Source organism: Canis lupus, chromosome 10 (genome assembly GCF_048164855.1).
Source record: "Canis lupus baileyi chromosome 10, mCanLup2.hap1, whole genome shotgun sequence".
Taxonomy (NCBI): domain Eukaryota; kingdom Metazoa; phylum Chordata; class Mammalia; order Carnivora; family Canidae; genus Canis; species Canis lupus.
The window spans coordinates 57,705,805-57,719,948 of record NC_132847.1 but is presented as its reverse complement, the minus strand read 5'-3'; the positions used below and the strand labels follow the sequence as shown (position 1 = coordinate 57,719,948).

The 14,144-nt window shown below is 54.7% G+C and overlaps 1 protein-coding gene across 1 annotated transcript in view; it reads left to right on the top strand.

Moving 5' to 3' along the window:
- Positions 1–3,739: 3,739 nt before the first annotated feature.
- ANKS6 (ankyrin repeat and sterile alpha motif domain containing 6) overlaps positions 3,740–14,144 on the top strand; it is a 47,627-nt gene continuing 37,222 nt past the window's right edge. The window contains exons 1-5 of the mRNA XM_072842075.1: positions 3,740–4,113; positions 8,384–8,886; positions 11,983–12,027; positions 12,695–12,899; positions 13,899–14,005. Coding sequence (XP_072698176.1) covers positions 3,761–4,113; positions 8,384–8,886; positions 11,983–12,027; positions 12,695–12,899; positions 13,899–14,005 — 1,213 coding nt within the window. The 5' untranslated portion in view covers positions 3,740–3,760. The remainder of the gene's footprint in view (positions 4,114–8,383; positions 8,887–11,982; positions 12,028–12,694; positions 12,900–13,898; positions 14,006–14,144) is intronic.

The following is a 14,144-nucleotide window of genomic DNA, read 5'->3' as shown; positions in this document are numbered from 1 at the left end:
TCCTGGTATAGGGAGCAGCCATGGCATGATGTGAAGCATCGTTCTTGGTTGTGGGGCTTCCAAGATTGGCCCTCATGGGATCTGTGAGCTACAAAAAGAACCTGGTATTAAATCCCCTTTCTACTTAAATTATCCAGAGGGGGGATCCCTGGGTGGCGCAGCGGTTTGGCGCCTGCCTTTGGCCCAGGGCGCGATCCTGGAGATCCGGGATCGAGTCCCGCGTCGGGCTCCCGGTGCGTGGAGCCTGCTTCTCCCTCTGCCTGTGTCTCTGCCTCTCTCTCTCTCACTGTGTGCCTATCATGAATAAATAAAAAAAAAATTAAAAAAAATTATCCAGAGGGTTAATTTCTACAGCTTGCCATCAAGACGGTTGATCGATGCCTATATGTACATATACATGTTTGTATACGTGTGAAATATCCTTGGAAAGATGAGACAAATGTGAATATTACCTATGGGGAGGAGCACTAGGAAAGTGGGAAGAGTTGGAAAGGGGCTTTTTACTTTTGTCTTATGCCCTCTGTACCGTTGGAATTTACATTTTACCACACATATAACTTTATAATGAAATAACTAGTTAGTAAAAAGATACCTGAATAAATAGAATAAAAGGATGAGGTTATTCAGGATTATCACAGAAACAAATGTATTCATTCGACCTTCGAAAGGAAATCATCCTCACCTCTGCTGTGGATGGAGCCAAATCTGGAAGCGAGTGAGCGAGCGTGTACCACCTCAGACACTTGGCCTACGTGATTAGCTCTAGCCCTGTCCCTCCCTGCTCACTTTCCACGGCTCCTCATTACTCTCAGAATAAATCCCACAGTCATCCTGGCACTGAAGCCCTCAGCAATGTGAGCCCTGTGTACTTTTGAGACTTCTCATCTTTAAACTTTTGCTTAGAAGACTTTTTCTTCCAGTCCTGCTGGCCCACCCAGATCCTAAGGGTATTACCACCTTCTCTGATGGGCCAATGCCATGACCCTTTTTCTGGTCCTCATCAAGTGTTGATCTGTGTTATAATTCTATGTGTACAGGACTTAGTCATTTACACATTATGTACCCTGCACATCTGGCCTTCTGCTAGGCTTTCAGACCACAGCTCAGAGTCTCTGGAAACGGGTTACCCCATATCAGAATGTTAATGTTATCACAATGAGCAGGCGGTGTAGGCGTTTGCAAACAGGGCGCTCTTGTTAGAAGTTATTGTTCCCCCTGCCTGGATTGCACTCTCCCCCAAATGTCACCATGGCTCCATTTTTCAATTTCCTTGGATCTCTCTACAAGTGTCACATTCTCAGCGACACCTCTACCCACCCTATTATAACATCCCATCCTCTATCCGATTTACTTGGACTTACGCTCTAATTTATTGTTTCAATAGCACTCAAGTTACTTGTTTGTGTATTTACAGTTTGTCTTTTTCTACCGTCAGCTCCAGCTTCTCCAGCACCTAGAACAGTGTGCATAGTTGGCACTCCAATTTTTGTCGAGCTCAGAGCATTGGATTGGATGTCGGAAGACCAGGGTCCCAGTCACAGCGCTCCTGGAGGGTGTCATGTGCCTCAGTCTCCCTTAAGCTCAGGTGTCTCCTCTGTAAATTGGGGGTGGTCACCTGAGCCCTGGTTGGTGGCTGACAGTATGCTGCGAGGATCAAACACAGGTCTCAAACTTCAGTAGGTATCAGAATCACGGGGGAGAGGGGGTTGAGGGGAGGCTTGTTAAAATACAGGTGCCGCCCCCTCTCCCCCAATATAATTTCTGATCCCGTAGGTGTGGGGTAGGGTCAGGAAATCTGCATTTGTGGCAACGTCCCAGAGGGAGCTGATTCAAGAATCAGCGGTTAAAAGCGAGAGGCACAGGAGGCGCTTGTAGCCTCAATCCTCAGGTGAAGGCCCCGCAGGACGTCCCGGGGCGGGGGGCGGGGAGTGTGGGGTACAGGGTGGACCACCCGAGCCTCACTTCAGCCAACCACTATTTGGGAAGCCGCAGCGAAGCGCAGGCGCCGGCGGACCCAGACCCGGGGGCTCTGAGCTCCCAGCGCGAGCGGGCTGCAGCAGCCGCCCCGACCTCCGACCTCCGCGCCGGGCAGAAGTCCCCGGAGCAGCCGGGCAGGGCCGCACCCGCAGAGGCGCACCCGCCGCCGGAACTCGCGGTCCCTCCACGCGCGGCGAGGACGCGTGCCCCGGCCCTGGCGCGCGCCCGGCACACAGTAGGATTGCGGCTCCCACGCGCGCCCGGCACACAGTAGGGGCGCGGCCCCGGCCCCCGCACGTGCCCGGCACACAGTAGGCACACAGTAGGGGCGCGGACCAGCCCCCCACCCCCGCGCGCCCAGCACGCAGTAGGACCGCGCCCCCCCCCCCCCCCGCGCGCCCGGCACACAGTAGACGCTTGGTCCCGGCTCCCCCCCCCCACCTCCCCGCGCTCCCGGCACACAGTAGACGCGCGGCCCCGGCTCCCCCCCACCTCCCCGCGCTCCCGGCACGCAGTAGACGCTTGGTCCCGGCTCCCCCCCCCCCCCACCGCCCCGCGCTCCAGGCACACAGTAGACGCGCGGCCCCGGCTCCCCCCACCGCCCCACCTCCCCGCGCTCCAGGCACACAGTAGACGCGCGGCCCCGGCTCCCCCCACCTCCCCGCGCTCCCGGCACGCAGTAGGCGCGCGGCCCCGGCTCCCCCCCCCCCCACCTCCCCGCGCTCCAGGCACACAGTAGACGCGCGGCCCCGGCTCCCCCCACCTCCCCGCGCTCCCGGCACACAGTAGACGCGCGGTCCCGGCTCCCCCCCCCACCTCCCCGCGCTCCAGGCACACAGTAGGCGCGCGGCCCCGGCTTCCCACCCCCCCCCCCCCCCCCCGAGCTCCCGGCACACAGTAGACGCGCGGCCCCGGCTCCCCCCCCCCTCCCCGCGCTCCCGGCACGCAGTAGGCGCGCGGTCCCGGCTCCCCCCCACCTCCCCGCGCTCCCGGCACACAGTAGACGCGCGGCCCCGGCTCCCCCCCCCTCCCCGCGCTCCCGGCACACAGTAGGCGCGCGGTCCCGGCTCCCCCCCACCTCCCCGCGCTCCCGGCACGCAGTAGACGCGCGGCCCCGGCTCCCCCCACCTCCCCGCGCTCCCGGCACACAGTAGACGCGCGGTCCCGGCTTCCCACCCCCCCCCCCCCCCCCCCGAGCTCCCGGCACACAGTAGACGCGCGGCCCCGGCTCCCCCCCCCCCTCCCCGCGCTCCCGGCACGCAGTAGGCGCGCGGTCCCGGCTCCCCCCCACCTCCCCGCGCTCCCGGCACACAGTAGACGCGCGGCCCCGGCTCCCCCCCCCCTCCCCGCGCTCCCGGCACACAGTAGGCGCGCGGTCCCGGCTCCCCCCCACCTCCCCGCGCTCCCGGCACGCAGTAGACGCGCGGCCCCGGCTCCCCCCACCTCCCCGCGCTCCAGGCACACAGTAGACGCGCGGCCCCGGCTCCCCCCTCCCCCCCCCCCCCCGCGCTCCCGGCACACAGTAGACGCGCGGCCCCGGCTCCCCCCACCTCCCCGCGCTCCAGGCACACAGTAGACGCGCGGCCCCGGCTCCCCCCCCCCCCCACCTCCCCGCGCTCCCGGCACGCAGTAGACGCGCGGCCCCGGCTCCCCCCCCCCCCCCCCGCGCTCCCGGCACGCAGTAGACGCGCGGGCGGCGGGCGGAAGGGGGCGCTGGCGCGCGGTATCCGGGGGCGGAGCCGGCGCGGCGGGCCGGGCGGACGGGCGCGGGCCGCGGGCCGCGATGGGCGAGGGCGGGCTGCCCCCGGCCTTCCAGCTGCTGCTGCGCGCCTGCGACCAGGGCGACACGGAGACGGCGCGGCGGCTGCTGGAGCCGGGGGCGGCGGAGCCGGCGGAGCGCAGCGCGGAGCCCGAGGCGGGCGCGGAGCCCGCGGGGGCCGAGGCGGCCGGGCCCGGGGCGGCGGCGGCGGCCGGGGCGCCGGTGCCCGTGGACTGCTCGGACGAGGCGGGCAACACGGCGCTGCAGTTCGCCGCGGCCGGGGGCCACGAGCCGCTCGTGCGCTTCTTGCTGCGCCGCGGCGCCTCGGTCAACAGCCGCAACCACTACGGCTGGAGCGCGCTCATGCAGGCAGCCAGGTGAGCTCGGGTCGGGCCCCCAGGGCTGGCGTCGGGCCGACCCCGGGGCGAGCGGGCTCAGGTGGCCGCCCCGCCCGGAGCCCCTCCCGCAGACGCCCCGGGAGCTAAAGAGTCAGGGACTCGTTCGAGAGAGCTGGACTAGTGAACTTGGAGCAGCTCGGGATCCTAGAAGTGGAAGCGCTTTTTAATGATAAAACCAGAATTTTTTTTTTTTTTAAAGATTTTATTTATTCATGAGACAGAGAGAGAGAAAGAGATAGAGAGAGAGAGACAGGCAGAGGGAGAAGCAGGCTCCATGCAGGAGCCCAACGTGGGACTCGATCCCAGGTCTCCAGGATCAGGCCCTGGGCTGAAGGCGGTGCTAAGCCGCTGAGCCACCCGGGCATCCCTAAAATCAGAATCCTAGGAACAGTGGGCCTTTCGAGAAACAATCTGAAGACCTCGTCGAATAGAATCTCAGAGACACATGATCTTAGGGGTGTTCATTCATGCCTTCTTGCAACCTAGGTTTCCTAAGAACCTACCTACTCCTCTCCCTAGCCTAAGCGAGGGGGACCCTGCTGGATCCGGGGAGTCCCACCGACAGCAGCTCGCGCACGCGTGGGCAGGCCAAAGAGATAGGGCTCAATGAGTGGGGAAAGTGCAGGGAGCTCTGGGCAGGGCAGACCCAGTTTGGGGAAGTGGAGGAAGGTTTTTGGTAAGGAGGATGCATTTATTCAGGTTGAGACTCTATAGGAATTAACCAGGACAGAAGAAGTGGGAGGTGGGAATGGGGTGATAGGAGGCCCATGCAAAGGTTTGGAAGCAAAAGTGAACGTAAGGCATTGGTAGGACTGCTAGAACCGTGATCAGTACTAGGAGAGGGCTAGAAGTAGTGGGAGATGAGCCTCCCCTGGAGAGGAAGGCAGATGCCATGTGGCTGGGCTGAGAAGGATGTGCTATCCTAAGGGCATTGGGGAGTAATAGATGGTTCTAGGCAGAGTGAGCGACACAATCAGATTTATGTTTTGGAAAGAAAGATCACTTTCACTGCAGTGTGAGGACGGATTGGAGGGATGGGCTAGAGTCGGAGAGCCTGGTTAGCAGCAGTCTAGGGAGAAGTGATGGTAGCCTGGACCCGAGCAGAGACAGCCGTGGGAGAGCAGTGAGGTGTTCGAGATGTATTCAGGAAGCAGGGCGAACAGGACTTGAAGCCCTGGTGGGAAGGAACTCCGGTGTACAGTAAAGTCACTCACCCCTGTTGGCCATCTTTTCAGGCCCCACCCACTCCTCAGTTTGGTCTCTGGTGGATGTTTTAGTAGCAGGAATGGTTACATTCATGTTTTTTCCTCTTCTGGACATGATAAGCTTTATTGAGCACTTTTTGTGTCCAGCACGGTGCTAAGTGCTTTAAGTGAGGTAAGTCATTCAATCTGCAGAAACCTCAGGACGTGTAGGTACTGTCGTCATCCCCATTTTACAGATGAGGAATTGAGGCTCAGAGAGTTAACTTGCCCAAGGCCACACAACTCATACTGTGGCAGAGTCACATTCACACTGAGGTGGGTGACCCCAGAGCCTGTGCTCTCAGCCTGTGCTCTCGGCCACCAATCTTGTAACCGACTGTTTCCCCTTAGTGTCGGCCACAGGGAAGCTACTCTCCAAATTGGCCAAATGCTAAAGGGACAGGTTGCATGGTGTTTGCTTTGGCCCCAACTTCACCCTTGGCCTCTTTTGTTCTCCTGCTCTCTCCATTTCTCTACCTGATAGTGAGTGTGGCCTCTGTGCCCAGTGCTTTGGGTGGTAGGCGTTTTTGCCCGGTCTTTAAACACAAGTGTTAATTGCCAAAATTAATTGGTAATCACAGCAGCTGTTCAGAAATTCCCACGCTTCCCTATCCTCAGTAATTACCTATTAGAAGCTTAGCATCCACAAAACTATCTCAGCCTTCCTTGAATTCTTTTAAGTTTCCATCGTAATTGAATGACCTCCCGGGCTACCTGTGAGTTCAGAAATGTCCATCCAAATGTCAGCACTTCTGTTCAGTTCACTTCTTTCCTTTCTGTCTGAACACTTTTTATATCAGAAGAGCTGGGGTTTCAGATTTTCGGGTCTAGGTTCCAACTTTTGACTCCATCACTTTCAAAAGGAGACACTCTGCTTTCCACTCAAATCTTCAGTTTCCTCATCTGTGAAAAAGGCATTATTAGTTTATTTTAGGGTTTATTAAGATCAAATGAGATAAAAATGTGACAGTACTTTTTAATCTGCTGTAAGGAATTATACTAGATTTTATTTTAAGCTTGATAACTAAATAGTGGGATTTTTAAAAATTCTCTACTTCGGTGCAGGATACATGAGTTCTGTAGTCATTTCCCTGGCCTTCATCCAGACCATCCTCTGCTTGGTGATGCTAGTTATTCATTTGACAGAACCTACTGAGCCCCACTGTAGGTCAGCCACCAGTCCTGTCCTCGGAGAGCGTACAGTCTAACAGGAAGACACAGTGGTAGAGGTGAGGACTGGGAATGGTGGGTGCCCGGATGAAGGGCACCTGAACTCTGGAAGCTGCTCAGAGGAGGTGAGCTCTGAGCTGAATCCTAAAGCAGGATGAAGGGCCTACTGAGATCTGGACAGGAGGGTACTCCGGGCAGGGAGGCAGGATGGCAGAGGTGTGGGAGGAGTAGAATTGGTAGGTACATATAGGCCAGTGAGGAGGGGATGACATGGGGGTTGGGCAGAAATGAAGTTGACCAAGTCCCAGTGGACAGGCCTCTTCGAGCAGTGGGAAGCTGGAGAGTGGCCGTCAGGTTTGGGTTTGGCGAGTATTCTTTTAGGTTTGGGCATCCCCACCACAGGGGATGGGCAGGAAGGACCGAGACTGGAGGCAGGGAGACAGATTGGGGTTGCAGCTTTCTGCATTTGCATTTCTGTCCTTTTGCTCCTTCTCTGCTCTTGGAGAAGAGGAGGGACAGGCCCATCCCCCTACAGCTGGAGGAGCCAGTTCACCCAGCTGTCTCCCTCCAGAGGCTGAGGTGACCTGGTGCTGTTAAGGTTCATGTCCCCAAAGGTATTTACAAGTTCAGGTCAGAGTTTGGCATTGGCTCTGCCTCCACGGGGAGAAGGGAGGCCCTGGGCTTACAGGAGGTACCAAACTCACTTCCGGAAAGGAGGGGAATGCAACCAGAGATTCAGAATGCGGCCTCGCAGATGCAGATGTTCTGCAGGCCTTATGGTCTGGTGCCGCCGGCCCCTCTCGTCATTCTTTCCCAGTTAGTCCTAAGGCTCCTTCCAGCTCTGACGCTGGCCGCGCTGAGCCAAGTGTGCCAGCCCAAACCCTGCAAAACAGATCTTTTCTGCCCTCTGGCGGCAAAAGAAGGTTTGATCTTTGCTGGGAAGAGGCATCTGTTTTCCTGTATTGGAGTTGGTGGTCGCCCAGCTGGCTCCCTGGCAGCTCCAGTTTCCTGGAGGAAAGCCCCGCCCAGGCCCAGTTCCTGCCCCTGGCAGCGGGCATTCCTGCCAGCAGGTGGCAGCAGACCTCCGGTGAGAGGTGCCTGAGCCCGGTTCTGCTGACCCAGCGGGGCTACACCTCTTGGCGTGGGGTGCACTGGCTCCTCTTGAAGCACCTTCCTTGTGCGTTTGAGGATGGGTAGACAGGAGCCAGACATGAGCCCTGCCCACGGGAATCAGTACAGGCAGAGAAGTAGATGCCAAGGCCACAAAGCAGAATAAAATGAACTCTCTGAGATGTGGAAAGCAACGATATAGTGGAAAGGGTGAGGGCCTAAGGTTTCAGACAGCCCTGGGTGCTGACACTGACACGGCCTCTGGCCAGCTGCGTGACTTTGGTACTTGGTGTAAATATAAAAGGTAAAATTAGTATTTTAACATCTGATGCTTAGGCAGCGCTCCTTTGGCCAAGCACCGTGTTGAGTGCTTATCTGTATTATGTATTTTTACCTAGTAACTCATTTAATCCTCAACAGCCATTGAAGTAGATACAGTTCTAACACTATTTTTCAGGTGAGGCAGTGAAGGCACGTAGAAGCTGAAGGTCTTTCTCAAGGTGGTACAGCTAGTGATTGGCAGAGCTGGATTTGAACCCAGACAGAGCAGCTGTTCACCTTTGTGATGGTGGATAGGCAGGGCCAGCACAGCACCTGGCACCAGAAGACCTCTTACTATGAGTGGCTATTATGACTTTAATGATGAATGACAAATGAGAATTACATAAGCTGTCTCCCTGTCAGTGTTACATGTTTGTGTCACTAATTCTCCATATTCCTGGCAGATTTGGGCACGTGAGTGTGGCACACCTCCTTTTGGATCACGGAGCTGACGTCAATGCCCAGAACCGGCTCGGAGCCAGTGTGCTCACCGTGGCCTCTCGGGGTGGCCACCTGGGTGTGGTGAAGCTACTCCTGGAAGCTGGTGCCTTTGTGGACCATCCCAACCCCTCAGGCGAGCAGCCAGGGGCAGGGGACAGCAGGGACGAGCTGTTGGACATCACAGCCCTGATGGCCGCCATCCAGCACGGACATGAGGCCGTGGTGCGTCTACTGATGGAGTGGGGCGCAGACCCCAACCACGCAGCCCGAACCGTGGGCTGGAGCCCACTGATGCTGTCGGCTCTCATTGGGAGGCTCAGCATGGCCCAGCAGCTGGTGGAGAAAGGGGCCAACCCTGACCACCTCAGCGTGCTGGAGAAGACCGCCTTCGAGGTTGCACTTGACCGCAAGCACAGGGACCTTGCAGACTACCTGGACCCGCTGACCACTGTCAGGCCCAAGACAGGTCAGGCTGTGCTACTACCAACCCTTCCCTACCCCGTGGCTTCATAGAGTCTCTTAAATTGTGTTTAAATGACAAAAGCTGAGGATTGCCCAACCAGAGGGCAGGTACAAATCAGAATCAGTGGATCTTAAGATGTGCTATGCAGTTGGGAGTGCCCATTGCTTGCAGATTCCTGGGCCTCCAAAGAGCAGTTTGGTATCTGTGGGAAGAGTCTAGAACCCCCACAGCAAGGCCCTTCCTTTTTTTTTTTTTTTTAAGATTTTATTTATTTGAGACAGAACATGTGCACTTGAGCAGCGGGAGGGGCAGAGGGAGACAGAGAAGCAGACTCCCTGCTGAGCAGGGAGCCTGATGCGGGGCTCAAAGCAGGACCCTGAAATCATGACTTGAGCCGAAGGCAGCCGCTTAACTGACAGCCACACAGGTGCCCCACGGTCCCTTCTTTCTAACCAGATGATTCTGATGCAGGAAGTTCTAGAGTCTAGACTCTAGAACAAGAATCAGCAGACTTTTTCTATAAAGGACCAGATAGTAAATATTTTAGACTTTGAGGGCCAGCCTCTGTCAGAACCACTCAGTTCCACAAGAGTGAAAGCAGCCATACATTATATGTCAACGAGTGGGTATGGCTGTGTTCCAATAAAACTATAATTACCAAAACAAGCTGAGGAGCCGATTTGACCAAGACTATAGTTTGTGGACCTCTGCTCTAGAACAGTGTGCCCTCTGCCTGTGAAGACCGTGGCCTTATAGGGGAGACAGGGAAGATATAGGAAGTAAGCATATTAAATGTGATAAGTTACATAGTACGTTTGGTGGGCGTACCATGGTGGGGGGAACGGGCAAGGTTGAGGTGTGGGATGGGGGTTGGGACGGTGCAGGCTGTGGTGTGGTGGGTGGCCTGGAGCACAGGAGATTGCAGCTGACTTGCAGGAGCTGAGTGAGCACTCCAAATAGGCTCTCAGGGAAGAGCCTCTGGGTAGGCCAGCAGCAAGGGCAAAGGCTGTGTTATTACAGATAGGTTATTAAATACATAATCATTAGCCCGTAGCTGTTTTTGTGAGATGCCAGGAAATTTGCCTGGAAGACACCTCAGTTCTCTCCCTCATGTTAGCTGCAGGACAGGGTGTCCCCCTACCCCCACTATGGTTGTTCCTTGGGCTGGGCAGGGTCCGCAGAACTGCTCTGCTATCGATGCCAACCCTGGCATCCGGAACGAGGGAGGGACAAGTCCAGGGTCACGTGACGTCAATGGCACAGCTGCCCCAGCCTCCTGGGGTCAGGCTAGAGGGTCAGTGATTCTTTTGTATCAGATGGTTGCTTAGCAACTAACAAGAAGGCCAAGTGACACAGTTTTTCAACCAAGGGTCCTGGCATGAGAGGGCCCCGCCCACAGCAAATTAGACTCTGAGACACCTAAAGGAATGTGACATATTTAAAACAAAGATGCAGAATCTTTCTTAATAGTATTACACAAGGAGAATTAGACATTTGGTTCCATGGCCTGTCTGTACTTCTCTGTAAGAACTCTGGAGTTAGGGGATCCCTCCTGGAGACCCGGGATCGAATCCCACGTCGGGCTCCCGGTGCTTGGAGCCTGCTTCTCCCTCTGCCTGTGTCTCTGCCTCTCTCTCTCTCTCTCTCTGTGTGTGACTATCATAAATAAATAAAGAAAAAAAAATTAAAAAAAAAAGAACTCTGGGGTTAATGTCATTTCTGGGGTTGATGCTAGTTCTAGTAAAGAGAACAAAAATTGCTGTTTGGGTGAGGCCTAAGGCTTTCTTTTTTTTTAATATTTAAATTTTTTTATTTTTATTTATTTATGATAGTCACAGAGAGAGAGAGAGAGAGAGAGGCAGAGACACAGGCAGAGGGAGAAGCAGGCTCCATGCACCGGGAGCCCGACGTGGGATTTGATCCCGGGTCTCCAGGATCGCGCCCTGGGCCAAAGGCAGGCGCTAAACCACTGCGCCACCCAGGGATCCCAGGCCTAAGGCTTTCTGAAGCATTTCCCATATGTATTATTGATCCCTGCAACCACCACATGGTCCCCATATTAACGTGTTATCCTCATCATCAGCATGCTGCTGATGAGGAGACTGATCATTCTGGAAACAAACACACACTCAAATTCTGATATGCTCACTCCAGACTTGGTGATCCCTGCACTGGGCTGCAGCTTCTTCCCAGCTGCCTGAGGGGGCTGACCTGGATCAGAGATTTAGCCCAGAGTTACAGTTCCTCTCCCAGCCACTCCATCTCTAGAGTTAGTCAAAGATTGCAGGAAGTCTTGCATTTGGCCACCTGCGAGGGGATGATGGGTCCTGAGGATGTCTGCTTTCTGACAGTAGCACAGTACCTACTAGCCCAAGCTTGGAGGAAGGTAACAGATGAGCAGATGAGGGAGGGGCGAGCACGGGGTGGGTGCAGCAAGGCAAGGTTTGGGGGTAGACATGGCTCCCGTACCAGCTGGGCTGAAGGGACCAGCATGAAAACATCAGGTGGGCAGTGGTCTGCAGGGGGCCATGTCTGCAAGTCTGGGGCAGGGGTAACTTGCCGTCATTCAGATTGCTTCTTCTTTGGGAAAAACAAAAATTAACATTGGCTTTTCTGGTGGCCACATCCACGACCTCCCACTGGCTCAGCTGTTCAGTGTCTCAAGGGCCCTCTCTGGAATTATTTCATGGTTGTACATTTAGTTTTTACTAGAAAAGAATTGCTTTTTAAAAAAATTTTCATAGGAATCCAAATGTTTTCCAAGACTATACTTTTCCATTACATCTAAGAGGGGACATCCCAAAGTTTGGAATGCCCCAAAATGATTGCTTTGGGTGTGGGATGAGGAAATGTTCTACTTATTTATGTTTTTTTGGCCAGATGACTTCCCAAGATCTACCTCTGGAGCATTTGCAGGCACTCTCTGATAATGACTCTTCCAGCAACGGCCACCGGATTCGTCTGTTACATGGGTCTCTGATCAGATTGCTTTTGGAACGTAGATCTCTTTTAAAACTAGGCTGTATTGTTACATGCATGTGACTTTTTCTGTTCTATGAAACCTTTTTTGGTTCACTTTTAAAATCTTTCTTTACCTAGATGAGGAGAAAAGGCGGCCTGATATTTTCCACGCATTGAAAATGGGTAAGCGCTTTAGAAAATATTTTTGGAGATTTATGAATATAGGGACACATCCTCCCAACCTAGTATTTGTAGTGCTTTTCAAGGCCACCCAGGGTGTTTGAGAAAGAAACAAGTGTTTTGTTATTTCCTGACTCGGTAGTTTCACACAGGGAGGTTCAGCCCCTGGAGACTGGTAGTTATTATGGTGCTTTATACACAAGTTCCAGACTACCCTCCCTGCCACTCCCATCCCCAGCCAAACCCTGTGGCTATGTTCTGGCTTTTCCCTACCTATGAAATGCCTCACTGCATACCTACCCACTCCACTATCTTTGTGATGAAGCCTAAAATCTCCTCTCCTGATTTAGACCCTACCTCTGGGAAGCCCTCCTTGATCTCACCCCCCAGGGAGCTCTGAGCTCTCTGCATGTACGTTGCCTTTCATGTTTCCTTCATCTGTTCTCTTAGGATATCAATAACACTGCTCTCTTTTAGTAAAACTATCTGGGTGCTTGCCTCCAACCCTCATAGATTGAGAGATGTGCGCATTGGGACTACCTCTTCTTCACTTTTGTAGCCCTTGTGATGCCCAGCACAGAGGCAGGCTGAGCACCTGTTTGTTACATAAACCTGCTGGATAAGTAAATCCAGGCCCACAGATCACCAGGTCTCCTGCTTCTGTTTGCAGGAAACTTCCAGCTGGTCAAAGAGATTGCAGATGAAGACCCCAACTATGTGAACCTGGTCAACGGGGATGGGGCGACCCCATTGATGCTGGCAGCTGTCATGGGGCAGCTGCCTCTGGTGCAGCTGCTGGTGGAGAGGCATGCTGACGTCGACAAGCAGGACAGCGTGCACGGCTGGACGGCCCTCATGCAGGCCACCTACCATGGGTCAGTGCCAGCTCCACGCCCTCAGAGGGAGGCTGCGGATGCCCTGAGCCGAGATAGGGTTCTTGATGGGGGCTTTTTGGTCCTGAGACACTGCAGACAAACTCTAGGGCTGTAAAGACCTTGAGGCACACACAAAAAATCAAAGCCACGCAGGCTCATTCTATCCTGCATTCCTCCTCTGCTGTGTCCTGATTCCTGTTACCTCATCACCCCATTTACCAGTGACTATAAAGACCCCATGCAGCAGGAACATTTTATGCAGGAAGAGAAGTTTCTGTAGGTTGATTTCAGTTGAACACAGTAATGGGTCTGTTTGGAGTGTTCACACTGATGTCCTTAAGTCTGTGTCCTTTTGGAAATGCACATTGGCCATTCATACCATTGGCTCCTCGGCGACCGGTGGTGAGACTTGTCTTAACCCTCTCCTTTGGAAGAGGTCCACCATTGGCTGGTGCTTCTGAATCCCTTCTCATCCTGTCCTCCTGGAGGCTGCCTTTTCCAGGTAGACTGACCCAGGGGCTGGGAGCTACAGACAGTCTTACAGTGACTAGGTGGTCTGAATCCAGATTACCAGCCCTTTCCTTGCCCTCTTTCAGGTTATCACAGCACTTTCCTATGTCATCTCGAAAGGGTTTGTCTTTCAGTTTGGTGAGCCTCAGACTTCTGCATTAGACACCTTGGCCTATGTGAGGCTTCCACGGAGGGGCGGGGGGAAGGATTGGGGGCAGAAGGAGTAGGGACCTGCGTGTGGTAATGGTGACCCTGTGGTTTTCCTTTTGTTTGTGGAAGGAATACCTAGGCTTTGGATTGCATCACGTTCAAGGCCGATCTGCCCATAGGGGATGGGGACAAGGAGTATGAGACTGTTTGCAGCTTTTCAGAGCCTCCTTTCAGGCTTGAAGATGGGCCAGCAGTTAATATCATCAGCTTCTTGCCCAGGAGCAAAGCCAGGCTTTTGCCTTCAGTGCATCTAACTCCAGCTTTTTCTTTCCTCCCCAGGAATAAGGAAATTGTCAAATATCTGCTAAACCAAGGGGCTGATGTCACTCTTCGTGCAAAAAACGGGTACACGGCCTTTGACCTAGTGATGCTGCTGAGCGATCCTGGTGGGTTGTTTCAGGGAAAGTGTCGTAAACCTGCGTGGCCTCTCTCTGGCTAGGAAAGGAATTAATTGCTTTTGTTTTAAGCCCTTGCTTACTGTTGGGGGAAGTCACTCTCAAGCTCCAAGGGCTCACCACGTGTCCT